Below are 27,608 nucleotides of genomic sequence, written 5' to 3'. Positions count from 1 at the left end.
TTTTGTAAGTTGTTTTTTTCATTACTCTGATTTCTGTGACTAATGTTTTTATTAATTAATCATGTACAGTGTTATACAATGATATTACGGATTTCATGACTTTCCTGTGCTTTATCTTGCTCCCGTAACAGTATGGAAATAAATGTGAATTGAATTGAATTAAAAGGAAACACTTTACTTCCGTGATGCAGACATGTATGTGTGCTTGTTATCTTTGCAGCTTTCAGATGATCCCTGCTCCCTCAAGACAGTTAGTGCTTTCTTCTTTCCAGCATCTTGAAGTAGATGGCTGATGAATTCTCTGGTTTCTCCACTGATGCCTTGAAGCCTTTAATCGGTGGTCCGTCTTCTGTAAACATGGTACTGTTGTATCAGGTTTTCTCCTCTCCTCGATCTACTTTGTGAGCACTGTCATTTCTTTTATTCCCTGCCTATGTATTGCAGTTTTACTGTGGAGGGGTTCAGCTTATATCCCATCCTGCTTGTCTTGGAAGGTTACCTTTACCATGAGTGTTGCAGCAGCCCCTGTATCCATTTCCACTTAGATTGGTTTTCCAGTGTGAGCAGGCCTAAAATTGAAGGCTTTGGATCACCAGTTTAATTGTAAGGAGAGTTCACAGATCAGGCAGAGGGATGTTGGATTTCATGGTATGGTACAGCACTAAAGCATGCCAGACCAGACCGCTGCACACCCTGTCCAAGGGGTCACTCCACTCTTGGGAAGGGGTCTTACAGGCAATGTAAGCAAAGTCATGCAACTAGACTCACAATAATATTAAGGGGGGGGGTTGGTGGCGGCAGAGGGTGTTGCAGTGCAGAAGAGGGGCTATTATACGCTGAAGGTAGTACCAGGTAATTGGTTAATCCAGTGCAGTAACTCCAGCCTTGATGCTACATCTGAAAATGTTTTTGTCATGAGTATTAGGGCTGCGGGTACTCAAGTTATAAAAATTTAGCTTACATTTTATATAATTTGTTGACAGACTGTCTTGCAGAACCTGGGCATTTATTGCAAGCAACGTTTTTAGTTTTTGTTTGTTACCAGTGATGTAAATTTGTGCCAGGACTTGGGGGCGGGGTTAGGGAATTGACACTAGAGGGAGTGTTCATGGTAGAAATGTACGTCTGTAATTATGTACAGTGTGTATTGCATTTCTGCAGAACCTTACATCAACATGGTGCATTTATGGCTTAAAATCATTCTCCCTTTTTGAGAGCTGTTGAAATTTCACTACAAAAAATTGTGGTGGATGATTTGATAGCCCCTCCCCCTGGCGGTTTTCCCCCCACCCAAGAATATTTATCATCATCCTGCAGGCATGAACGGTTATACATGAGGGGCGGGCGGGGGGAATTGTCATGAACAAAAAATTGTTGTTCCAGGCGTACCCGTTTGTCAGCAGTATACTGACAGGTAAGGATTAAAGAGCTCTCTGCCTAACACAAGTTATTGAAGTGAAGAGGAACACGCAAGAGCTATGTATACAACTCTCAGCTGGTTTACTCTGGTCCTCTGGTTCAATAGGTACAACACAAAGATTGAGGAAGGTTCACTGATAACACACCAATATCAAGTGTCCTGAAGCTCACCAGAGGTTTATTACTCTTGGGTCTGAGGGTTATTTTGGTAACTTTATGCAAATTACCAAAGCCGCTCTCAGTATCAACCTCATTAGCACACCTCACAGTGGAAGGTTATCAACAGAATCAACCTGTCCACTGTAAAGCTCAATAATTATCGCACATCACAATAATTATGTGACCACAGGTTAGCTATTGTCTCCAACCTATTTTATGGATCGACACGTTCAAGGAGCTCTATGTAAACCTGTTAGATCATATACAATAGATCATGCACACTAAACCTTGGTATACGTACACACCAACCAGCACAGTCCTTCCCTGCTCCACCAGCCAAGGCCAGCAACAGCTATTCTCACAACCTCCCGTCCCGGACTGAGGTTTTACGGTTCAAGAGTATAACCCTCTCAATGGAACCCATTTTACTTACCTTACCAAACTTCTACAGCGTGGCTTACTCTTCGACGACTAAGCAACTGTCACGAACGTGTGATTCGTGCTCTCACCTGGGGTAGCACTTTAACCCTAACCCCCAGGGACCATTGAAATCTTGCATAACCTTGTCGGGTTCAACATGGTTAGGGTTAACGTTATACATGTACCAGGATATTATTAGACTCACTGCCCCTAACGGCTCGTTCTGTCACACTGGCCCAGGCTAAGTTTGAAACATCCTTGTTTCATTAAGCTTAATAAGAAGCCTTATACAAAAATAATTTGCAACCAAAATAGAAGTAGAAACCTCTTTAACCTGTGATAAAGTAATACTTTGAACCTCCGAGGCTTACTTTACTTCTTTTAAGCAAACCTCAGTCAACCTCTGCATCTGCTTGAGGTCTATAAATTTCCCTGTTTCAAACCTCACAACTTGTGCATGTACATCCTCAACAACAATAATACAACACTTTGCTATAAAACCAATAAGATAACACTTTGTTTAAACAACTCATTGATATTAGGAAAATCAATAATAAACTATTTACAAGATCTTAGGCTTTAATCTGACATCTGTCCCAGTCGTCTTCTACATCCCTAATGTCCTTCAAGACTTGTCTTGAACTGGGTTGAGTGGCCAGTCAGTGTCATGGAACTTGGATGTTGTCTTAACTGTCTCCTCATGCTCGATGCAGACATTTCCAACATACACTTGACATAAGCTTGAAAACAGAGTGTAGTGGTAAATGTGTACAAAACCTATGAAGGAAAACTGTAGATTTAATCTCATGTCACGTGACCCCTGATGATGTCATCATCACAATGGCGAATGTTCTTGTTGAAGATGAGTCTACTGGATGAGCAGCTGTCTCCAGTGGACACAGAGGTGGCATGGATGAATGGGTGCTGCTTGTGGAAGGTAACTTCTGCTTCATCTTCTCTAGGAGACCTTGTGGCTTCCCATGGAGATCGGAGAAACCGAGGGGACTTTGATGCAATCAAGGGGGAGATCGGCATCAGCAAAAGACTAATCATTGCCACATCTCCACTTGGATTACCTTGCTCTGATGTTGCACCCTCATTTGGCTTAGGCATGGGTGGCACTGCTGCTGCTGAAGAGGTAGAAATATCTCTTGCAAGCACTCAAGGGATTGTTGACCCCTCTTCTCCATCACTTGGATGAATTGCCTTCCTTTCAATCTCCACCTCTTCCAAGAATTCTGGATGACGCTGTCTGTAGTGTGTACAGAGATTATTTCTTCTGTTGAAGTGGAATGACACCTCTTGCAGAAGATGTGGGCTGCTGGGCCATGAATCGGCTTCTAATGCCCCCAGAGGCCCTGTTTCTACTCGAAACCTCTCCCACAGACTGCAAGTAATCTGCCTCATCTTCACTGGACTGGCTTTGGGTGGCATACTGGTCTCAGCTGTTGTGCTTTATTTCTGTACAAGGCATAAAAATAATACACAAAACTTCACAAATAATTAATTCACATCATCATGCAAAATTGTACACTAAACAGTCTCGGTATCTGGCAGGTAAACGATGCTGCCTCCTGGAGTAATGTCTCTGCTCTCCTTCAGACTTGCCCTGCCCCTCTGAATTGTCTCCTTTCTGGGTCTTTTCCTGAGTTTCCTCCTCAGCATTCTGCTCTTGATTTGTCTCCATGACTTCTTGGTCGGCCGCTGTATTTGACTTGTGCTGTACATTCATGGCTCAATAACTTCACTTCACTTGATGACAGTTTACTTTCATCTTCTACTGCAGCCTGTCTCTTGGTTGTTTTTCTTGCTTTTGTCTTTGCTCTTCATTTTCTTTTTTTCTTGTCCCGGAACATCACCCGTGCTGGTACCGTGAGATCCTCACAACCCTCTGGCCGTCCTACTGGCTGAACCTTTGAGAAACGGGAAATAAACTTGACGATAGCTTCTTCTAAGTTAAGAAATAAGAATTCATCCTTTTTTTTCAATATCGGGTAATTCAATGTTACTTAGGAATTAAGATACTTGACTTTTGTTTCTTTCAACTGGTACAACATATATTTCTTACTCTTTACTCACTTTATGTAGTTTGCACTGGTACCAGCTCCACATGCCTTCATACGAAAATGCAAGCATCTTTGGGGCGTATTGAATGATTAAGGAATGGAATGCTTCCATGCTTGACGTTTGCATCAATGGTGAAAGCATTTTGACACCCTTACATTGGTGGCATTTAGGATGTCTTGAAGGACCTCTGCTGGTTTTGAACCTGAATTAAAGAACATTAGAATACTTTGGTTAATACAAATAAATTCAATGTAAATGTTTGTTGGCATTGAAATGCAATATACAGCCAAACTGATGCACATAATTATTTCCATGTGTAATAAAGCCTAATACCTGGGATGAGCCACTTCCTTTCCTCCAAATCACCATGGGCACAGTGGGGAAACAGTAGATTGTCATGTTGATGAACATTGAGGGCATGATCCACAATGCTGGCAAACTTTGCCAACATCAAGTCTCCATCACCATCAGATGTTGATGTGGCAACCCAATACAGGTTGTTAACGATGCCCTGTATCCAGCTCTGTATTTCTTGTCTTTTTTTGCCATAACAGTAAGCTTCTTTTTCAGACCTTATTAGATTTTAAGAAATGGCAGAAAACAATTTTAAAAAAAATCATATATGATGAAAGATGCTGAACCTCAATTTTTTTATCTGCAGCAACTTCCATAACAAGTCCAACTTAACCTTTGCAACATGCCATATGTCATAGAAGTGCTTAACTCCACGGGGTCTGAGCTTCTCACGGATGTACTTAGTAACTTGGTTGTGGCTATCAGTGACAAACTGTCCCGATGTCTACACCCTGTTCATCAAGCCATCTGACTGTCCTAATAAGGCCTTCTAACTCCATTAGGTTGGACTTGTTGTCTGTCTCGCTTTTCTGTATACATAAATGACAAACTTAACATTTATTTCCAACGTCATGTACTTTATCACCTGAAAACAAGATTAAGAAAAATAAAATTGATAACATGACGGTCTATAATAAGTTGACGAGACATAGGAGAAAATGACACTCAGGTTTTTGTCGAGTTACAACGGACAGCATAAATTGGGTGCTATTGTCCCTCAAAACCCGGTAACGCAAAAGAGGGGAGACAGATACAGGACTTCCAAAAAGAATTTAGTTGTTTTATTCACCAAACTCAGTGCATGACCTTCCACACGGCCGTCAGAACAACAACTACTGCCTACGTGACACTCGCGCTCTACAAAACACAGCATGTATCACAATGTATAACATTGCATAACAATTGTATAACAATTTCTAAGGCCACCCAGGCACTTTTCCAATTTCCCTCCCGCGCCCGCCAAACCACAACGCCCCAAAATAGAAACCAATTTTAGGTGCGTACCCAGCACAAGAGAAACAGGTCAGGGCACTCCGCCGGAGGCCCTCCGCCGGCGGCCCTGAGCGCCGGCGGCGGCCTACAAAAGATTAACATGGCAATAAAACATGAAAAAGGCTTTACAAATGTCTGTTACACTACCCCCTCCTACGAAGAAGCCTATTCTCCAGAATAGGGCACATTTCTAAGATTTCACTCAATTTAGAAAAATGACTGTCTTGATTAAAAGGAGAATTAGAAGAAACACAGAAATTGAGTCAAACAATCATCACAAAAACAACAATATTAATGTTCACTCATTCTCAAAAGGCTTAGGCCTACCTGGGTGTCCACGAGAATGTTAGTTAGCGTTGATTTAGGCCCCAAGTTGGTTCCCAAATCAAACAAGAACACCACAGTCAGCGAGGTCTACCCACTGCAAAGTCTCTTGTTTATCTGGCCTATTCACCGTTTAGACTGTCTCTGTTCCAGGTTCGCCACCAAATATCTCCTGGCTCTCTGAGGCCGACCGATTCGGTCTCCCTGTATGTGCGCAGGCCCAATGGTTCCTCCAGCGTCTCACGTGTAACCGTGGTGAATTCCTCCCTCTTTAGTACGGCCTCCGTTTGGGTTTCTGTGTCCGCCCTAAGGCTCCGACGGAACTCCTCCGGCGGCTTGCATTCTCTCAGGCCAGCTGAAAACTGCTAACGGAAAACCATCTGCCTCCGAAGTACAGCCTCCCCTCCGACGGTAGTTCCTCTTCTGCAGTGACACCTGTCTGACTGGGACACCGCCCGCTGCTCCTTCAGCCTCTCCACCGGCGGCACCACCGTGCTGGGACCGGACGTGTCGGGCTAGGTAGTTGGCATGCTTGACCACGACAAAAGAAGTCCAGGTATCTGACTTTACAAATTTGATGCACCACAAGAGGGCGCCCTTCACTTTTCTTTGGCCGGAATGTGGATGTTCTCTCACAATATTAATGTCCACGCACCATTCCAAGACGCTTGTCTGCTGGCCGCGTTGGACAGAGGCCACAATATTGAAACCTGCGACCAACAAATTACGCGCAATGTCGATCAGAATCATGTAGAAGTGGCCGCTATGGACAAGAGGCTGTTTTACAAAGGTGTCCTGATAAGCAGGTTTGACTGTATTAACACTAGCTGTCACGGGCAGTGGCCCAAGCAAATCTAATGCCACTCTCTCCATTGGGTCACCTATGTAGCACTGCTCCAAAGGAGCCCTTCGCTTTTTCGCGGGGGATTTTCTTCGTGCACACATGGCACACCTGTGGATGAATGACCTCACATCCCCTCAATGTCCAGGCCAAAAGTATTTTACTTTGACCTTTGCCACAGTCTTGTTCACACTAAAGTGGCAACCGAGCTTGCCTCCATGCAATTCACTCAGAATTTCTTCTCAAAATTTTGCAGGTATACTTGAACTGGAGTAACCACTTCATAGCAGCATGGTCCGTTCAAACTGTGGCCTTCTGACCGTACAAATACTGCCTGAAATTTTTCAAGTAGGTTACTACTGCTAGAAGTTCTCTCCTCGTCACACAGTAATCCTTCTCCACTTTGCTGAACTTCCTACTCACATAAGCGAGGACAACTTAGTCCAGCCTCCCGCAACTTGGATTTAATCTCCTCTGGAACACTCTTGCCAAAGACAATTATGTCATCAAAGTAAATTAACAGGATTTCTACTGCAACCTTGAAAAGACTTTCTCCAGTCTCTCAAAATGTGGCAGGGGCATTGCAGAGTTCAAATGTCATACATTTCCCCCTATATAGACCATTACAGACCACAAAAGCAGACCTTTGGCTGGCATCCTCTACCTGCCAATAGCCGGATGCTAAATCTGGTGTTGAAAACAAGTGGCACCAGCCAGGGTGTCCACTGTCTCATCTATTCTAGGCAAAAGGTGCGTGTCTTTTATTGTGATAGCATTTAGTGCCCGATAATCAACATAAAACCTTTTTGTGCTATCTTTCTTCTTAGCCAAGACGACATTTTGCAACTGTCAGGAATGTGTGGTTCGTCTCTCACCTGGGGTGGGGGCACTTTTATATTGTACAGAAAATACCAGAATATTATTAGACTCGCCTCCCCTGACAGATCATTCCATCATATTAGACCAGACTGTCTACAGAAAGCATATCAAGTAAATATCCAGAGTTTTAACCCACATTAATTTACTTTCTGTCCTGCTGGCTTAGGTTAGTGCTTCATGCACTGATCAGTTACAGTATTTTTAGAAATTGCTACTATTGACCACTATATTCCGGCACACATGGTCACTGTACAAGTTTGGGCTCAGATATGTCCCAGGCTGCATTGTAATCCCATGCAACATTGCTTACTTTTGCTTCCATTGACTCTTACTCTTAAACATGGGCATCCATTATGGCTTGCCAATGAATCAATCCTGCATGATATTTTCCACTTGCGCAGTTTCATATCTTGTGTCTTCTTGAAGTTGAAGGTCTTCATATTATAGGTCATCTCTTTCCTTGTTTTGGTATCCAAGTGATTACCTCTTGTAGTATCCTAACATCAGCCCAGTTATAGTGCATGTCCTGCAAAGATAAACGATCTTTTGTGTGACATGACTTGGAATTACAGCAAGAATGGACATTCCCATGCTATTCTTTTTAATTCGTGCATTTTCCAGGTCATGTTCAGTGCAGTTACTAGTGTGCACCGGTCCGCCCATTGCCATTCCAAGTTTCTTAGTGACTGTCCAGGTTTTGCAACATACAGCAGGAGACTCTTAACAGTGGCTTGGAATAGGTGATGTGTGTGGGTAATGGTTATTTGCATATGTTACTTAGTTTCTTGCAGGATCTCCATGCTTGTGCCTGTTATACGCTGATGTTCTACTCTGTGCTCCCAACCCAAGTTCCCAAATAGTTAAATTCTTTCACTTCAAGTAGCTAGGCTGCCATCTTCTGTTTGGATCTCAACCTGCACCGTGTGGTTTCAGGCATTAACCAAGTCTTTATGGCATTCATATGCAGCCCCACAGTGCAACCCTCTTTATATGCCAGAGTGCAATCTCATCTCTGAAGCAGTGGTACATTGAATAGGGAGAGGGGTTTTGGGGGGCTAGGGCACCCCCTTCCCCCTAGGTTTGAATTTTTTATTACTTTCAGAAAAGTTGAAATACAATATATATCTTGACTTTCAGAAGCATCCGAAGGAAGTTTGTAATGTTCATACAGAAACTTTCCAAACAATTCAGTGTACTTTAAGGGTACTCCATCACAAATGTAAAACCATTCAAGGCATGTTTGAAATGGGAGAGTAACTGAAAATGAATGTTGGAATTTTTGATTGACTGATTGTTCTGAAAACGAGGGTTGAACACAGTCTGCAAAACTGGTTTACTGAGTGACATTACTGCCCACAACTGATTGCAAGATTTTTAGAACTGGACAATATCACATACATGTCGGTCGAGGCCACTATGTCTTGTTCCATTTGAAGAAGTGAACATTTGTGTGTCCAATTTGAATGCATCTGCACAACACCGGATCAAGATTTCTCCACTGGAAAGGGAGTGATTCTCTGTACCTCTCCGTCAACAATGCAAAAGTTCTCTGTAGACCATCGTAAAACTGGTTGCATTAAAATTGGGAACACGAGAGTCCGTCCATAAAAGTCAGAGTTGACCAGATGTTGTCACCCTCTTGGTAATCCATAGTTGCTAAAATCTTCCTTGTGGTACTCCTTGTAGCTTCTGACTCTGGCAGAAGGAACTCCAGTGTTTCCAAAAAAGTGCCTGAAGACGTCTAGTGGTAAACTAACATCAACGGGATGCAATTCAGATCGGTTGTACCAGAGAACTTTCTGGAAAGCTTGCACCAGTGAAAAATGTCCCAGCTGTTTACGGTTTTTCACTTCAGGATGCTGAAAAGTTGTGATCAAACCTTGGATGAGGTTGATCTCTGGTTCCAAAGAGCAAGCAGTCAGGGGCCAATTCTTCCAGTTGATGAGGTATTTGTTGCCCTGAAAGTTAAAAAAAAAACGACTGTGACTCAAATTTCAAAACAAAATAGGCAGTGGATAGTTAGCCGGTGACAGCAAAAGTTCTGAAACAGCGTTTTGTAGTCTGGTTCTACACTTTCATTAACGTAGGGTGTAGGCTAGCGTAGGCTAGACCATGATGACCAGATGACTGTGACTGCAGTGTCACGACTGAACGTTGTCCTACATTAATAGGCCCTACCAAGCTCAAGCATTACCAAGACACACAAGGCAAGTACAAACCTCTCATTTTTTTACGACAAATAACTCTGGAGATGGGCCACAGTTGGTTCTTCATCACGCAGACGTTGTACAGCCGCTTCTTCTTTAAACTAGGGTAAACAGGGTTCATCAACCCGCAGAATTTAATCCTTTTTTGTCGGGTAATCAGCGGCATATTTCTACAGACAGACCGCGCCGAGTTTGCTCTTAGTTACACAATACCACGTATTGCATGTGTGCGTAACGAAGTAGACAAGCCACACACGGGATGGGCATTTTAAGGATTTCTGGTAATGTTTAGGTGCTTTAACTGAATTAACAATTCAAGACATTGTTGCTTCTAGAATTGCTTATGATGAATGTCAGCAAAGTTTTCAATGCAGTGCTGCCTGATTTTTCCGTGTTCCTTAAGAGTGAACAGGGTTATAGAAGCCCAAGACTTTGTTTGGCATGTCCTTATATGTATGTGAAATGCATCAACATTTTGTTGAATGATATGCAAATTTTCACGTAATAACTAAGCTTCTAAAAGGTCTACAGTAAGGAATATTTTCCATAATGATCTTCTCAACCTGATCTGAATCTGGACCTTTATATTCAAGCTGGAATCTGAATAGCTGTGGGAGGCCCCAGAGATGGGCTGTCAGGGTCTTTAATCCCTTCAAGCTGAAGGCATTGCAGGGAACACGGAAACTCCTCAAACTATGCCCAGCAGGGAGAATGCTGATCAGATCACGGACGTCATCATTTCATCTATGTGCCTCCAATACCAACATGGAGGATGGAGGAATAAGAGGAGCTAGCCTGCTTACCTTACCATTCAGGTTGATATGAGCCAAATTGACAGGTCTCAGCCTACTGCACTTCCTTAGCGCATTTGTTTGTCTACTGGTGACACTGTGAACTGCCACACCCCTTGACTTCTAGCAACTGGTTGGATACTTAGGTTAGGTGTTCCAATATGTATTCAATATCAAAGGCTGACTTCTCATTAAGGAAGATAAGTAAGATTTGAAGCTTTGCTTTGGGCGGGAAAGGGGGGTTAGGCTGGGTAAAGAGGACCCGGTGCCTGAGGGTTTTGGGTATAGGAGACCCTACTTTCCTGGGGGGGGGTGGTGTACTGGAGAGAGTAGGGGACGCCAGATGTCGCTGAGCTTGAAGCCGATGTCTTGGGGAACAGTGTTGTGACGGAAAATCTCTATGGCTTCACGGATTCTTCTTGGCATCCAGTTTTTGATGGGGGCGATAAGTTCTGCGTTGTCCCATTTGATGTTGTGGTCTCTGTCGTGGGCATGCTTGATGATGGCCGACTTGTCTTATTCTTCTCGTCGGCCATGTGCCCGGTGTTCCTTGATGCGGGGTCGGGAGGCTTCCCTCCTGTTTCCCCGATATACACCTGACCGCATGGAATGCGGTAAACACCGGGCTGAGTGGTGGAGGGCTGCTTGTCTTTGTGGGAGTGTAGAAGGGCTTGGAGCTTGTTGGGAGACGAGTGAAACACTTTTATGTTGGCGGCTTGTAGCATGCTCCGAAGTTGGTGGGAGACGGGGCCAAGTTACGGGAGGCAAATGGTAGCTGCAGGAGGAGTGGCTTCGGGTATAGGAGACCCTAACGCCGAGGAGGGTGGGGTGACTTCGGGTATAGAGGACCCTAACGTCTTGGGAGGAGGCTTGGTGAGGTTGATGCATTGGTAGCCGTTGAGGTGGAGGGCGGTCTTGATGTGTTGGAGTTCCTGGCACAAGTTGTCTTGGTCGCAGATCTGGAAGGCTCGCCGTACGAGGGCACTGTTGACCGATGACTTGATGGCTGGGTGGTGGAATGACCTGTGGTGAAGGTACCGGTCTGTGTGGGTTGGCTTGCGGTGGACGCGGTGGTCGAGGGTGCCGTCTGTGTGTCTTGTAAGGTGGATGTCGAGGAAGGAAAGTTGACCATCTTCCTCCTGCTCCATGGTGAACTTGATGGTGGGATGCTGCTGGTTGAGGTACCCCAAGAAGTCTTGAAGTGCATCTTGACTGTGGGGCCAGATCACAAAGGTGTCATCTACGTAGCGTAGCCACAGGGTGGGTTTACGGTCGGCGGTGAGAAGAGAAGATGATTCGAATTCCTCCATGAAGATGTTGGCGAGGACTGGGGATGTAGGAGATCCCATGGAAGTCCCTGCCGTCTGTTGGTAGAACTGGCCTTGAAACTGAAAATAGCTGGATGATACGCAGAGCCGGATGAGGTCGGTGATCTGGCTGGGTGAGAGGGCGGTGGGGTCAGCGAGGGAAGGGTCACTGGCCAGGCAGTCTTAAGTGATTTTGCATGCCTCTGAGGTGGGAAGAGTTGTATAAACTGAAGTTTGTCCGAAGCTCAGCATTCATTTTTGCAAGTATTTTCTCTCCAGGTGCAACATCTCCAGATTCCCTTGTTCAGGTACGGTGTAGTTGACTTCCAGTACTGATCCCTTTGAATCCTGACTACTGCCTGGCTTAAGTTTGCCACTCCATAGAATACATGTATCTCTCAACAATGTCAGTGCCTCAAATGAGTCACAGTGCAATTTATACTCGGTGTCTTGACATGGATGCGGGTCACACTTCAAGTAATGCAGGAGTGACGTCAAATCTTCCCAATTACACACCACTTCGACTGTTCCACACATATCAATAAATTCATCAGAATCGGACTCAAACAACAATAATTAGTTCAAACACATTGCGTTCAACTCATGTGGTCCCAGGCGCAGATTTCTAACATGATTCAAGATGAGTCTGGTAGCAGGGGAGTTTGATGCCAAGCCTCACGTGAACTGAAGGGGTCGCTGCATTGCTTTCACATTTTTGCAACTTTTGCACATTTTCTTCAACTTCTCACAGAACCTTTCTCTGTATGTCAAATTGGCAAAGCTGACCCCTGCTCAATATTCTTGGAAGGACTTGTGCAGGAAGGTCACTATACAACTCTGGCCATTACGTGAACTTTCCTGTTGAAGGAAACCCAATCCACATCCATCCTTAAATATACTCTTTGGCAGAGAAAATGGACCTTTGACCATCAGAGTCTAGTAACCCATCCAGGGTGACTTGCCCTAATCCACACAAACTTGATCTCATCAGCTCCTTTTATCCTTGCCTTCATTGCATCGGCAAATGACAAGAATCTCAACAATTTCCCTGAAAAGCAATGTTGTTCTTCCAGGTAATTTTGACTGCTTTTCCCAAGTGAAGAGCAGCATCATTGGGGCCTATATTTCCACATATACTGCATTTCAGATTAGATATCACTTCTTCTGCTGACCTTACATTTTCTGCAAAGTACTTTCTGGTGCATGTGTTCACAGTGCTGGATATTTACCCCAATACTTCAATGTATGCATCTTGTGAGTACTCATTGAGGGCATACCCAACCTTGTGCGGTCATGTTGTTACTAAGATACAACTTTTTGTCAAGATGCTTTTTTCCAATATATCCTTAACTCTTAATACACCTCAAGGAGAACGAAGAACATGAGGAGGAATTTCATCTAATACATCCAATAAGAAGGCAGTTTGTTCTTCATAGTGTTCAGTCAGCTCAATCAATCTCATCTTGGTCAGTAATGTGCCTGGTGGTAAAATTTGAATTTAGTTAGTGGAAACATTAGATTGAGCACACTGCTTGCATTGGTAACTTTTAACAAAAAAGTAATGTCCAAGGATGGATTTGCGCCGGGAGATGTTAATCCAAAATTAACAAAAACATTTTCTTACCACATATTGCCTCACTTGAAGGGATACAATTACCTACTTTTTCTGGCCTGAATATATCTAACCATGAAGCTAGAATTACTTTTTCCTCTACACCTGGAAGGTAAGACCAATTGAGCAGTAAATGAAAAACAGCTCATCAGTATCCATGGTCCTGGAAGGATCCAAGGGGTGTGCAGGCTTATAGGAAGGTAAGACCAATTGAGCAGTAAATGAAAAACAGCTCATCAATATCCATGGTCCTGGAAGGATCCAAGGGGTGTGCAGGCTTATAGGAAAGTAACACCAATTGAGCAGTAAATGAAAAACAGCTCATCAATATCCATGGTCCTGGAAGGATCCAAGGGCAGTGCAGGCTTATAGGAAGGTAACACCAATTGAGCAGTAAATGAAAAACAGCTCATCAGTATCCATGGTCCTGGAAGGATCCAAGGGGTGTGCAGGCTTATAGGAAGGTAAGACCAATTGAGCAGTAAATGAAAAACAGCTCATCAATATCCATGGTCCTTGAAGGATCCAAGGGGTGTGCATGCTTATGGTGCTGGTTGTTTCCTGGTAGTACTTTATAATCTGCTTCCGACAATACTTCAGTGAATCATCGGGGGGGGGGGGGAAGTGGCATATATGTATGTTGAGTTGGCGGGTTTGTTTAGCCATCTCCTAATAACATAAACCATCAGAAACAAAAGATGGGATTTTTAAAGCATCCTGCAGTCCTGGGTAATGCTACTCAAGTCTCTACATGGTGCATGGCGTGACCATCAATACGTAAAGAAAGCTCCATTGGAAAGAAATTTTTCTGAGGAATTTTTTTATTTTAGGATTTTAACATTTTCAATGTTAAAATAAGATGTACCTCTGAATTTCAGCGTCAGTTTTTACAAGTTTTATTTGTTTGTAAGTGCAACTCAAGTTGATAGGTTTTATTGGTTAATTGTTTGTTACATTATTTTATGTTATGTACCACCTAGTGCATGTACAATTGTATTATTCATTTCATGCGAGGAGCAATGAGAAATGGAAAAAGTGGAAAGCATGCAAACATATACTGATTTGGAAAATTATTTACCTGAAGCACTTGCTGGTATAGTAAATTATTTACCTGAAGCACTTGCTGGTATAGTCCAACTGAAGATTGATACTGGTTGAAAAAACTGCCCACAACGGCAGTATTATTTTCACCAGAGACATTCATGGCTTCCACATACCCAGGTGGCAAAGATCCTTGTCTTTGTGCAGCAACTGCTTCCAGTTGGGGTCGAGAAGGAATGATATCCTGAAATGAGCTTAATTTCTGAATTCTCTGCATATGATGGCAGCTCTTCAAGTGCTGCCTCTTCTTGTATCTCACTTGGGCTTTTACGTAATTTATCCACCTGTGGGCTCCGTTGTGTGGACTTCTTCACCTCCTGTTCTTTGAGAAATGGCATCCCCCTTTTTAACATGTCCGGGTGGTTGGCTGATGCTTGCTGTTTTTTCCTTTTGTGAGGTGTTGTGAAGGACTCTAAACGCCCTATCCATGTTCTCTTGATGATGTCATTCTCCCCTGCAAGCTCTGCCATATTTCCTCCGGCATTTGATGATGTTTCTGTAGCTGGGTCGTGTCTCCATCATAAACTTGCTCCTTTCTCAGTATCTCTTCCTCCAATGATTTAGTCCCATTCTGCACACTTTGTTCTTTCATCCATGCAGTGTCTTGTTTTTGGGGCTGAAGTTGCTCCTGCTTTCTCATCCTCATTTGATTTCAGTGGCCCTTGCTGGATATCTTCTTGGTCTGATTCTTTAAAAGAAAGGTGTTCAATGATATGTAAGGTTACCATAACCCTTCGATGTACACTTGGACCCTATACTATTGAAAATAGTAATGAATGCAAACCCTCTGTTCTTTTTATTTTTTTGTCTTTTAATCAATTTAATTTATTGAAGGTGAAAAAAGCTTTTGAATTAAGTAGCCTATAAATTGACTCGTCTTGCCTTTTTTTCGTATCGTAAAACGCTTTCAGGATTTTTTCGGACATGGCATAGTGTGGCCTTTCTTAGGGATTGAAAGCTGCTTTACACACAGATGATCTGATGAAAATGCTCTCATTCCAACACAAACTCTCAAGATGTGCATATAGACTCACCTGGCTCCAGTGAGGACAGTTCAGCTAAACCAACATTTGCTAATGCTTCTCCTAGCCTCTTGAGTCCTGCTTTATGATTTGTCTGCTTTTTCCATGAAGACAGAAACATGTGATGACAGCATTCTTTTTTGTCTTCAGAGATGGTGTGGATTTGCATGACATCTTCATTGTATCTTAGGCACTTGGCCAACTTTTCCCAGAATTCTTTTACTTTCATGGATAGGTCCTGGAAGAGTGGATCATCAATCAGGCTTTTGTCTGCCAAAAGCAAATTGAACCTCTTTGAAAAATATTACTGTAGTATGCGCGGGGTTGCGCTGCTGGGTGCTATACCGATGACACATGGTACATCACAGTCGAACAAAACTCAGAGAATGGCAGTTCAGACCTTCAGAAAGTTGCCGATTTATTTAAATGATCTTATTCAGATTCCACATCAAATCATCACATTCATGTTGCAGGGGAGGAGGCAAGTAAGGCTGTACTAGCTGTTACTCTACTCCATTCCGAAAATGGAACCGGGAAAAAGAGACCAAAAACTTTCCCCTTCTCTCTCCCCAGCTAGCTACACGTGAACTCCCCTCATATCAACTTCAAGACATCACGCACGTCATGCATGCTCTATACATGTACATGTCACATAAAAGCCAAAGGTCAAACAGAAATGGCACGTACCCCTCCGCTGCATGGATACAAGGTCTATTTTTAGAAACGGTATGTATACACGTACATAGCTGCCAGTGCGGTTAACTTTGGGCATTAAACTTTTCCAAGAGACGAGCGCCTTCTATTGGTCAAAGTTGTGAATTATGGGGCAAAATCAGATCTAATCGTTCCCCTACAAACTCCCCTACTTTTTTTGATCTACTCCTGGAGATCAGCTTAATTCACAAATTCGAACACTGCTTTAACAGGATAATTAGCATAAGCTGCTCTTAACAACTTGCTCAACAAGGCACCACTCTGCAAACACTTTCTGGTTTAGCAGAATATAATACATTTACATTGTACATACATCAGTTACCAACACCTTCTTTCGAAATATTTTACAATTTGTCTGATTGTTCTCTGATACTGGCTCATCCCCAACTGATCTAAGTGAACCCCATCAAGATTATATCGTGGATGTTTCAGACCACGATGGTGCCACACCCACCAAAGATCTTCTTTCATCATTTCTGCTTCTAACAGCTCATTAAAAGCATCTGCCCTCTCGTTAAATTGAGAAACTGACACTTGACCCTGCCTCATATTCCCTATACGTGGCAAGACTGGTAGGAACACTACTACACAAGGTTTAACACCATGCATGGGTAAATCCCGAACAAAGTTACAAAGTGAGTCGCATACAGACTTTGGAGTTACACTTACTGCACATAAATCATTAGTACCAAGGTCAATTATCAAGATAGAAGGATTTTCTTTGGCAATCATTTGACAATAACGAGAATGACTTAAATTAACTCGACTTAGAGTCAAACCTCCCTCTCCAATGCAAGAAATAGGTACATTCCCTCCTTCTAATTCTACATCTATTGTGGCTCTCCGCCTACCAGATAACCGTCTCACAAAGCTGTGTCCAAATAATACGAATCCCATATTTGGTGACTAAGGTGCTAGAGGATGCCTCCTCCTCTCCAGCTTATATCTAAGTTGAATAATCTACATGACCTTTTATTCTTTAATTAAAACCAATAAAGTATTTCAATATCAAGCCAAAACTGGAATGATTACCAACAAGCTACTATGCAATCATACAGGCATACAAGCATCATTATAAACGAATAGTCAACCTTGACAATTCCCCAATGCAGTGTGAAGCAAAATGGCAGCATGAGGTCGGGTCGGCTCACTGGAAGACTGGATGCCCCAAGTCTCTTCCAAAGAGCGTCTCCGAGTCCCACTCAACCACATGCCAACGACCACATGGAGATTACTTTACAACAGAGCGGGGCAGCTTATGCGGGTTGGAGTGACTCCCTTTATTTCTCCTTAGTGATCTCCTTTGTGGAAGGACTGGATCCATCCCTGAGGCTACAAGCGGCTCCCCTACTTTTTCGCTTTCCACACTCTGCCCAAGGTTGACGCCACTCGGAGTGGTTTTTGTTACGATTATATCAAATTCAGATTCGTCGCTTGACTCTGATCCACTATCCGACTCAGCAAGTTGATCTGCACGCAGGTATTTACGATTTACGGTCTTTTCAGGTCCACCATCCAATGGACGGATGCGATACACATCATCATGTGCATTTTTCCAAGTTACAACATATGGCTGCCTGTCGTAGGCATCTTTTGGCTTATGCCGGCCCTTGAACGCGCACTTTTTCAACAACACTTGCGAACCAACCTGTAAAGGAACGGCATTAACCTTATGGTGGCGGGCTTCATTCTGAAGAGTTCTTTTCCGTACCCTTTCCTTTACCAATGCCCCTGCACGTTCCAGCAATTCAGACGGCTCCTGGACAAAATCCTGCCCCCAATTACTATCACTACAGCCCAGTATTTGGTCTATTGGAATTAATGGTTCTCTCCCGAACATCAAATGCCAACAAGTGACGCATGGGAACCTTTGGCATAGGTTCCGACACCTTCGCCTTGACACAGCGCTCGCATTTCCGGATATGTGCTCGTACGTCTGCCTCCATTTTTGGCCAGTACACGCGCCTGCGCAATAGCGAACAAGTTCGGGTCACCCCCTGGTGCCCCAAGCCTTCGTGACAACCCTCCATGGCCCTGGATCGAACACACTCCGGCATCAGTATTTGGAACACTTCCCCAACAACTGGATTCTCAACTATACGACAAAGGACTCCGTCACGTTCCGTAAAACGTGACCACTGCCACAGCCACTTTTTCAGTTCAGGCGCATCGTCTTCGCCCCCAGGAATTACTTCACCTGGAACCCACTGCTGAGCCCAACGTTCCCAAACAACACTCAAGCAAGGATCTGATTTTTGCAAGGCTGCAAGCTGATCAGAAGACCATGATGGAAAAACTCCAGGTGGACCTGCTTGTGTAGGTCTGTCCTTTTCTGGAATACATGCATTACATGCATCTACATGTACATGTAATGGAACCGAAGTCGAATGTGTCTTAGTTTGAAGAATCCCAGCAATCACTTCCAAAGAGCAGTTTCCAGGATGTCTGCTCAGTGCGTCCGCACAACGATTGCTTGCACCCGACCTATACTCAATGTCAAAGTTGAGGGCAGCGAGTTGTGCCGCCCACCTCATTTTACTTGCACCCAACTTTGCTGTTTTCAAGTGCGACAACGGATTATTATCCGTCAGGACTGTGAATGTTCCACCGATCAAGTAATCTCTAAATTTATCCACGACCGCCCATTTCAAGCCGAGCAGCTCTAGCTTGAAGGAACTATAATCCGGATACTTCGACTCCGCACCGCGCAAACCTCTACTCGCGTAGGCAACGGGGTGTAGCCTTCCCTCCTGGTCACGCTGAGCTAAACACGCGCCAAGTCCCTTTAGAGAAGCATCAACTTCTAGGACAAAGGGTCTCCTAAAGTCTGGATATACCAACACTGGGGCTTGCGCCAACACTTGTTTTAGCTTCTCGAACGCGGCATGTGCACTGGCATTCCAGGTAAACCCAGCCTCTGCTCGAGGTTTACCCTTCTTGGCTGGTGGAAGTAGAGCATGCAGTGGTGCAGATATTGCAGCAAAACCCTCGACAAAACAGCGGTAATAACTCGCCAGCCCGAGGAATGATTGCAGTTCCTCTGACCCCTTAGGGACTGACCAGTCCTGAATACATTGTATCTTGTCCCTATCAACGGCAATCCCTTGCGCATTGATGACATGCCCGAGGTTATTTACCTCACAACGAAACAAGGAGCACTTCTTGCCCTTGATTTTCAGGCCAAAGTCCCGAAGCTTTGTGAAAACCTTGTCAAGGCGCTGCAAATGTTCTTCTACAGTTGACGAGTACACCAATATATCATCAAGATATATCGGTAATTCTGACAAGTTCATGTCTCCTAAACACTGTTCCATTACCCTTGGAACGTTCCTAGAGCATTCGCCAATCAGAACGGCATTCGTGTAAATTCGTAAAGTCCGAATGGTACACGAAACGCTGTTTTCTCTACTGAACCAGGGTCCATGGCGACCTGATGGTAGCCATGTGCCAAGTCAATAGCCGAGAAACACTTGGCACCTTGCAGTGCCTCAAGTGACTCCTCTATCCGCGGAAGAGGAAATGCATCGCGAATTGTCTTCGCATTCAACTTCCTGTAGTCAACACATTAACGCAAACCTCCGTCACGCTTCTTCACAAGCACTACCGCACTTGCATAAGGACTTTCACTCAGCCTTATGATACCCTGATCAAGTAGACCTTGTAATAAGGACTTTACCTCTTGCACACAGTGCGGTGAGATTCTACGGTACGGTTCATTGACTACTTGGTGGTCAACTGTGTTTATTCTGTGAGGAATCCGATCACAGCAACCAACATCAAACTGACTCTTTGAAAAGACCTGGTCATGTTTCTGAACAAGTCGGACAACCTGTTCCATTTCATTTTGATCCAAATTGCAAGACTCAAGGCTAAGCCCTGGGGGTAACCGATATTGACACCCGTCAGGAAACGTAAATTCTTCCCCTTCAGCCTTCATCGGCTCACCCCCTTGACTTGCAGTGTCACTTGTCTTAGACGAATCGTTGTCTAAGCACCCGGTGTTTTCTACCAACACATGGTTTACAGACACCTGCATACCAACTGGAGTCTGATCCAGCTCAATACAGTCCAACACCGACGCTTCAAACAACGAAGCTAACTTGGTATAAGGTGGTATCACCCATGGCTGTGTTCCCAAGTTCGCAACTAAAACGCCAATTGTCTTCCCATTCGTAACTCCGCACAAATGATACACCTTACTCGCTGTACTCAGAGAGCTCGAACCATCAGGTTCTACAATAACAACTTTGTTCCTGTAAACATGTACGGGATTTGTCTCACCTATCTTAAACTGCCAAAATGGTGTTTTCCTCACTTAGGTTTATCTCTTAGCAGATAACACAGATGTTGTTATACAGCATTGGAAAAATGTTAGTCGTTTCATTTCAACTCAGTCATCCTAACTACAAATTGGTAAATTCAAAAAATGAATTAATGTTATTTGTTTTCAAATGTTTAGTTAGATGATGCCTAGGACCACTACGATATTGCATCGTAGTTTACGAGAAAAGCTGAGTTTTGTCTTTGTCAGAAGGTTGCTCCATTCTCTATTTGAGTTGATGCTCTGCTTTCTTCACTTTGCTGCTCTTCTGTCACTTCTTTTCGTCTGGTTGGGATTTCTTTACGTCATGAAAGAAAATACTTTCACTGAGAACAGGTAATGAATGGTTAAATAAATTTGAACTACAAGATGCGTTATATGACTTATTAATCACCAAGAATTCAATAAGTAAGAACAGTTTTTAGTTTTGGAAATTTGTTCAATTGACGCAGAGTTTATTTTGTTTAATAAGTCATCAGAAGGTAATTAAACAGATTTTGATTAACCTATCTGGTAGCTTTGTTTAACCTTTAAGAAATAACAATTCACGAAATGATAGGAAAGGGCCTGTACATTGGTATCATTGTATTTAAAAAACTTTTGTATTCCTGACTCTCGATATCAGAAAATTCTCTTGAGAGGGCATGATCATGTAATAACCCAAATTTCTCATCGTGAGTATTTTACCTTTCTGCCCATTTTGATTCAGGTTTTCATGGAAAGAGAAAGAAGGATTTTTTGTCCTTGTCAACACCACTCTTTTGAAGATTAAGTTAGTCACAGAGCTGGAAAAGTAACCCCATGGGAAGATGTTTAGGCAATAAACTGTGCAGTCCCCAAACCTCATAAGGTTTCATTTCTAAGTATTGTATGTATTTGTTACTTCTTTACATTTGTGACTAGGATGATTGACATAATATAGTTCAACCTGATTAATATTTGATACTTCAAATGCAAAAATTTGTATTTTCATTATCACATACCTGAAAGTTTTTTTGATGTACATGTATTGATTTTTGGGCCGGACACTGACCTTACTGTGTACGAACTCTTTCAAGGAGAAGATAGATGTCTCTGGATCCATTTGGAAACAAAATGTTTCTGGTGAGTTGGGAGGCCGAACAAAGACCTGTAGCTTCTGTTTCATGTTGCTGATGGCACTGTAATAACAAGTGGATCTACTGCCTGCGACCTACGCAGATTATATGCATTATTTCCTACTCCATCATTCCATTTGCTAAATTCTCCATCACTTGGCACTGCGCCCTCACTTGCTCGACCCTGTGAAACGGCTGCCATGCATCTTCCTCTTTTTCTTAGTGCCGTTATGCTACGGATGTGTTTTGTCCTCCGAATATTTTGGGGAATTTCTTTCGCTACCTACGGTCACGTTGTTATTTCTAGATCAACACTTTATTCTTATTTTCTACTCGTTCCTTTGAACGGTAAACTGTTCCTTTGACTGCAGACTTTTGGTTCATTTTAGTTTAGTTTGTGTTGGAATTGCCAGGCTGCTTGCTTTTCTTGGCTTCTTGTATATTTTTGTACATAGTTGTGTTCCGGATAAAATTGATGGAAAGTCTTGCTCATGTACACGTATATATTTTGTGTCTGTTTTTCATTCCCTCTGTTTAATTATGGAATAATAAAGTATTAGAAGCATTTAGTTAGCTTGGCCTTTGCCCATTTCTGTGTATATTTGTAGTTTGGTACGGGCATATTGTTTTCTTCTCTCCCCTTTTCTGTGCATTAGATTCCGGTGTGGAGAGATTTTGTCCTTCCACCCTGTTTCTCATTTCCAGTCGCCTCCGAGCTGGGGGTTGCTTAGCTTAGTGGGACGGTAGTGCGTTGGTTGCGGTATCCTTGAGCTCATAGGGAATAGGACAGTGTGGTACTTTATTATTCACTTTTTGGTCGTTCGGGGTGCGACAATGCGATACCCTTATTTGCTCCAGTACTGTACTGTCGAGCACGCGAGTTTGCCTTTGACCATCAAGATTTTCACAACTCGCAGTAGTTTGAGCATGCCGGTCCATTCCAGGTTCCTACTGTGCCTCTACTTTGTGCGCCCACAGTCCCTTCGAGATCTGACTATCTCTGGCCCACTTACGCTCCCTACTGACCTTCTGGAGCATATAGTAGTTGAGTCTGTCGCTTGAGAGAGAACTTGGGTGACTCATAACGGCATTTCGGCGAGCGAGTCTCACCCTATGGGCTTTTTTCGAGCGTCGAGCATCATCTTTGGCCTGTCTGCACTCTTCTACAGCTGGAGCGTGTGTGAATATGCCCCTTGCGCAGGGCAGCTTTGTGCTTGACTCGGTACCCTACGGTCGAGACGCTTAGTTGGTGTTCCCAGCTGTTCTCACCCCTCGGTTGATACTGTCCACATTGGACTGGTATTGCCATTGACTTACGGGGATCTTCTGTTTGAGAGAGCATTCCCCGGTCTGTATCTCAGGGTTATCAGTCTCCTGATGAGGAGGAACCTAATTCTGGAAAGGATCTCTCTCCTTCCAAGTTCCGCCTTTGCCTGCTCCAGCATGAAATGATACAACTTCTGGGACTTCCAACTCCTGCTCCCCTGCCGGAAGATCAGAATCTCCCCACATCCAAGCATTTCTTTCCGAGGTCGACGTCTTCTCATTCTGTCTTCCTCGAACTTGTGCTTGATCATGCATGCGTAAACGCCATGGACAAACTAGCCAAAGCCAAAAATTGGCTCTACGGCAATCGTTCTCACTCTTACTTCAATTTTCCTTCGGGCAATTACAATATTTATCTTTCGGTGCCCATTCCACCTGAAGCAGCCGAAGATGAGCTTAAACCAGCTAGTGGCAAGTCCAGTAGCACCTTTGCTGATGAGAGTCTTCAGCGTTTTGAGTTGGCACATAGGGATATTAACCGTGTATCCAGTATTGGTATTTGCTGCATGTCCTTTCCTCCTCCTCTAACTGAATTCTTGTCCTGTGCATGCGAGGAGGTCTCGGACATTTCTCCTGAGTTTGATTGTCGCCGCACAATTTCAATGCGCGCTTCAGATTCGAACCCTTCCCACGTGACTGTCACCGTGGATCTTTTCAACTTGACCTTCACCGTGTAAATACAGAAACCGTCCTATTCAATTCTTATCTCTCTATTTCTTATTTATTCTGAATTATTTTAGTCTTTTCCGTATTTATTCTGAATTCTTTTGGTCTTTTTTTGTTTTGTTTTGTTCTTCCGTTACCTAATTTCTTCGCGTGTATACAATCTAATACCACGCAGAGCGACAAAAAAAAAACACTTGAGACGGCCAAGCAATTCATTACTTCACTGACTCACCATGGAGTTTCGACTCGTAGACTCTGTTGGACATGATCGATTGTCTATATTGGTCCATATTAAAGGGAAGATATAAAAGATCTCCAACCTCCTGAAGAGATCATCGAGAATAGCAAGATTTACTATACACTTGCTATTTTCTGGTACGAGAAAGGTAGCTCGACGCCGGTACAACTCTGCACGCTGAAGCACTTGTGGACTGCGGCCCGGCACGTTCACTTACAGAGACGGTGCGGCGACCATCATCAATTAATGGGCCGTACCGTGACCCCAAAGGTGCTGGCTGCCGACGCGGTAGACAATGCAGTATTTCTACACCTACACCAAGCTACGGGCGACGTCTGGTTGCGAGTTCCAGAGCCTATTGCACTGCAACTTCCGATACCCGTGGAGCTGCAGTGCTGCTTGGCGCAAAGACACGGGTGGGTCGACACCGAGTACCCGACCCATTTGCCGTCACGGTCTCCTTTGACCTTGAAAGAGCTGGCGGGGTGGGCAGTAAAAAAGGAGCTCCAGTCAGCCGACAAGAAGCTTGATGAATTGACGATGGAAGACTGGAAGTCTTTCCGCTTCATCTTATCCTCCTTGGAGATCCCCGCTTCTTTGAAGGTTTTCATCTTTGGGCTGAAATGGAAGCCTCGAATTTTCGGGGCATCTCCGCCAGACCCTACCCAGGGTCACAAATGTTCAAAAAAGAGATAATTCCTTTTCTGTCCTGGTGTCAGTCTATGTGTTTATGTTGTGAACATCAACTTTGGAGTACGAGGCACGTCGCGCACGAAGCTCGGGATAAGTTCGTTCGATTTTCTTATTTTCCTTCTTGCAACTTTCTCTTTTAATTAATTACCTGCAACAACATCCCATCACCTCCTCCACCGTTGCCGCGGCTACGCCCCCATCATCCGACCTCTCACCCGCTAATTCGACACACACACCTTTGACCTTTTCGTCGCTCACCCACTAACCTCTCCTAACCCGGAAGTCGTGACCCCTTATCTACTTACTTGTTACCGGAAGTCAAGGTCAAATTGGTCAATACTAGATCGGAAGTCGGTCAAGGGTCAGGGGTTAAAGTGGTTTATACTAACTATCTTTACTATTACGAAATCTCTTTGGTGTGTCAGAGTGGTTCGTCTGTCCTCAGGCAACTGAGGGGATAATTTTGGAGAGGCTCATCTTGGGGAATTGGAAGCCTTGAAGTATATAGAGGATGTGACCGAGGATCCCCTGTACCGTAGATCAAGTAGTTCCACCACTTCCTTCTCAGCAGGCATGGCATCTGAGTTGTCAACACGGCGATCCTTAGGGATTAAGATCCTTATTACTTCAATCTCACAAGGACAGATAAGCACTGCGGTGTGTACAAGAGCCCCAGTAAATGTGGCAAAGTGTAAATCGGGGTATGTGAACCTGTCTACTAGACTCAACGAATACAAAGATCACAGCTGGGGAGGAGATTAAATCAAATTTCCCATCATGAAACCTTCAAACGTACTGTGCAAACCAAAGCATGTGTTCCTGGCTAGTCAGTGGCAGAACTTATCAACAGCACCGAGCACTGAGTTCCTCTACTGCATCAGATAAGCCATCAAGATTGCCAACCATGATTTTGTATACTCTGAGGAATTGTTAGACTACAAAATCAGTGGAATCTGGCGTCTTATCATCATCATATTGGGTCCCCTATACTCGAAGGCACACCTAGCCCCCCTCCCCAGGCAACCTTCCACCTTAACCCTCTTATAGACTGGCACGGTTCACTGCCCTTCCAAGTTTCAGAATCCCCAGGAGCTTACGCTCCACTGATCTTTTCCAGAACTCCACAGCTGCATCGTCTCTATGCCTCACTGTGCCCAGTCCCTCCACACAGTGTTGCCACAAACATTAATCACATGTTAACCTGTAAATTAACCAATCACTTTGGCGTTTGTTTCGCAGGAAATCAAATCTTACCCAAAATGGTGCTAGGGCATTAGTAGCCATCATTTTCTGGATAAGGTGAACAGGAAGTTTCCATACCGGTTGAAACTGTCCAATCCCTGCTTTATTGACCAGCATTGTAACCTCACCAACCTCATCTCTGACCTTTGCTGCAGCAGCATACACATCCTCCGACTTGCTGACTTCAACTGTATGTGCATAAGCCTTGCCGCCATTGTCGCATATCATTCGCACAGTTTCCTTGTTACCCTCTTGATTGACATCCCAGGTTATGACAGTCACCTCGAGTTCAGCCTGACAGTCAAGCAACGGCCCAACCTAGCTCCACCCCCTTACCAGAGCCACTTCTTCCGAAATATTTTTCAATTTACGAAAGCAAGCTGGCACAAAAAAATCCATGCAATTTTTGAGGAATGACTCAGGGAAATACCAAAACGCGAGCAAAAGAGAGCGAAGTATTTTTTCAGAGCATCCATGGAACATACAGCTTCTTTAAATTTGTGGAAAAATTAATGAAGCTTTCGGCAACCAAATGTCGAAGTAGCAGTCGTCATTACACCCGGCATACATTATAGATGGTGGTGAACACCACTAGATTGTGAAGTCTGCGTGTACGTATAATTGTGTCCTGCGTACAGAGCTCTGCAAATGCCACCCGACTTGTCGAGATCTCGACATGGCGACATTTTTATCTCAGGATGACGACATAGCATAGCCGTAATGTTGATTTCTTGAGATCAAAGGGTGATGGCCTTGTATGATAATTCATCACGAGACTACGACATCATGTGAAATCAGGAAGTGGGCATCCTCATATTAATTCTCGCGGAGTGGTGGTATCCTGAAATTAAGTTGAAGACATGTTAATATAATTCATTATTAGATGATAACATTCTTAAGCTAGGATGTCGAAATCCTGAGGTAACTTAGAATGAGATGACGATATCCTACACGTATTGATTAAGTATCTCAGGAAGGTGTCGTCATCCTGTGATAAATTACGTGTGTTTTGATCTTATTTTCAGGACGTCACTATCCTGTATTAAATTATATCAGGATGTCGTGATATTATTTTCAGGGTGTCGATGTATTACATCAGGATGCCGACTTCCTAAATTCAGGAGCCCTTGATAAATTATCTGTATTATGACGGCACTTTGTTGGCATTTTACGTGTAAAGGCCGAATCATACTTGGCGCGAGAGCAAACATGAACGCGAAATTGAAGGGCCTTAAATGTGAACCGACCTCAATATGTCGCCATCCTCGGATAAATTGTATCAGCATCTCGACAAAATGTGATGGCATTTTCAGAGCTCCGTACGTGGCTATCTTTAGTTGTGGAAATTATCTTCTGTATATGTATATAAATATCTATTTGCTTTGATAATATATCTCTGAAGCCAAGATAAAGTGCAATACTCAAGTCCCGTGACTTCCTGCTAATGCATTCCCCTATCATCCTTTTGTTTTCTCACTTATATTGAGTAACACTTGAAATGCTAGACTAGTATTTCCAGTCATGTTCACAACAAAACAAACACTGAAGCATTCGATTACGTCTGCTGACACAGTATATACCGACTGTTCTTTTAATTTGAATGTACGGCTAGATGATGATTGTACATGTTTTCTGTAGTTTATTATGCAAAAGGGTGATATGTTGACTAACTGAGGAACTAGTGGAATACCATTTTTATTAAAATTAATTTCTCCAAAAATTTATTCAAATGAACTGAAAAGTGACTACTGGAAAGTAAGTTTGAAGTTGTCGAAATTACTTTTAAAATTCAACGAATAAATCAATGCAAAACAC

General features: G+C 43.5%; 2 protein-coding genes across 8 annotated transcripts in view; one reads left to right on the top strand and one right to left on the bottom strand.

Annotated features, from left to right (window-relative positions):
* The window catches only part of LOC110982461 (alpha-L-iduronidase-like), a 55,386-nt gene extending 27,778 nt beyond the window's left edge, over positions 1–27,608 (top strand). For all 7 annotated transcript variants that reach the window (XM_022240866.2, XM_087144669.1, XM_022240864.2 and 4 more), the window contains one exon: positions 221–27,608. The gene's annotated coding sequence lies outside the window, so the exon portion shown is untranslated. The remainder of the gene's footprint in view (positions 1–220) is intronic.
* On the bottom strand, positions 15,028–15,725 carry LOC147796932 (uncharacterized). The gene is made up of 2 exons (XM_087144672.1): positions 15,509–15,725; positions 15,028–15,162 (listed from the first exon to the last, which is right to left on the bottom strand). The coding sequence occupies exons 1-2, from the start codon at positions 15,723–15,725 to the stop codon at positions 15,035–15,037; spliced, it is 345 nt and encodes a 114-aa protein (XP_087000798.1). The 3' UTR covers positions 15,028–15,034.

The sequence above is a fragment of the Acanthaster planci genome, linkage group LG13, assembly GCF_054643075.1.
Source record: "Acanthaster planci isolate LZ-2023a linkage group LG13, COTS_SCS, whole genome shotgun sequence".
In the NCBI taxonomy this organism is placed as follows: Eukaryota; Metazoa; Echinodermata; class Asteroidea; order Valvatida; family Acanthasteridae; genus Acanthaster; species Acanthaster planci.
This window is presented reverse-complemented; position numbering and strand designations above follow the sequence as displayed.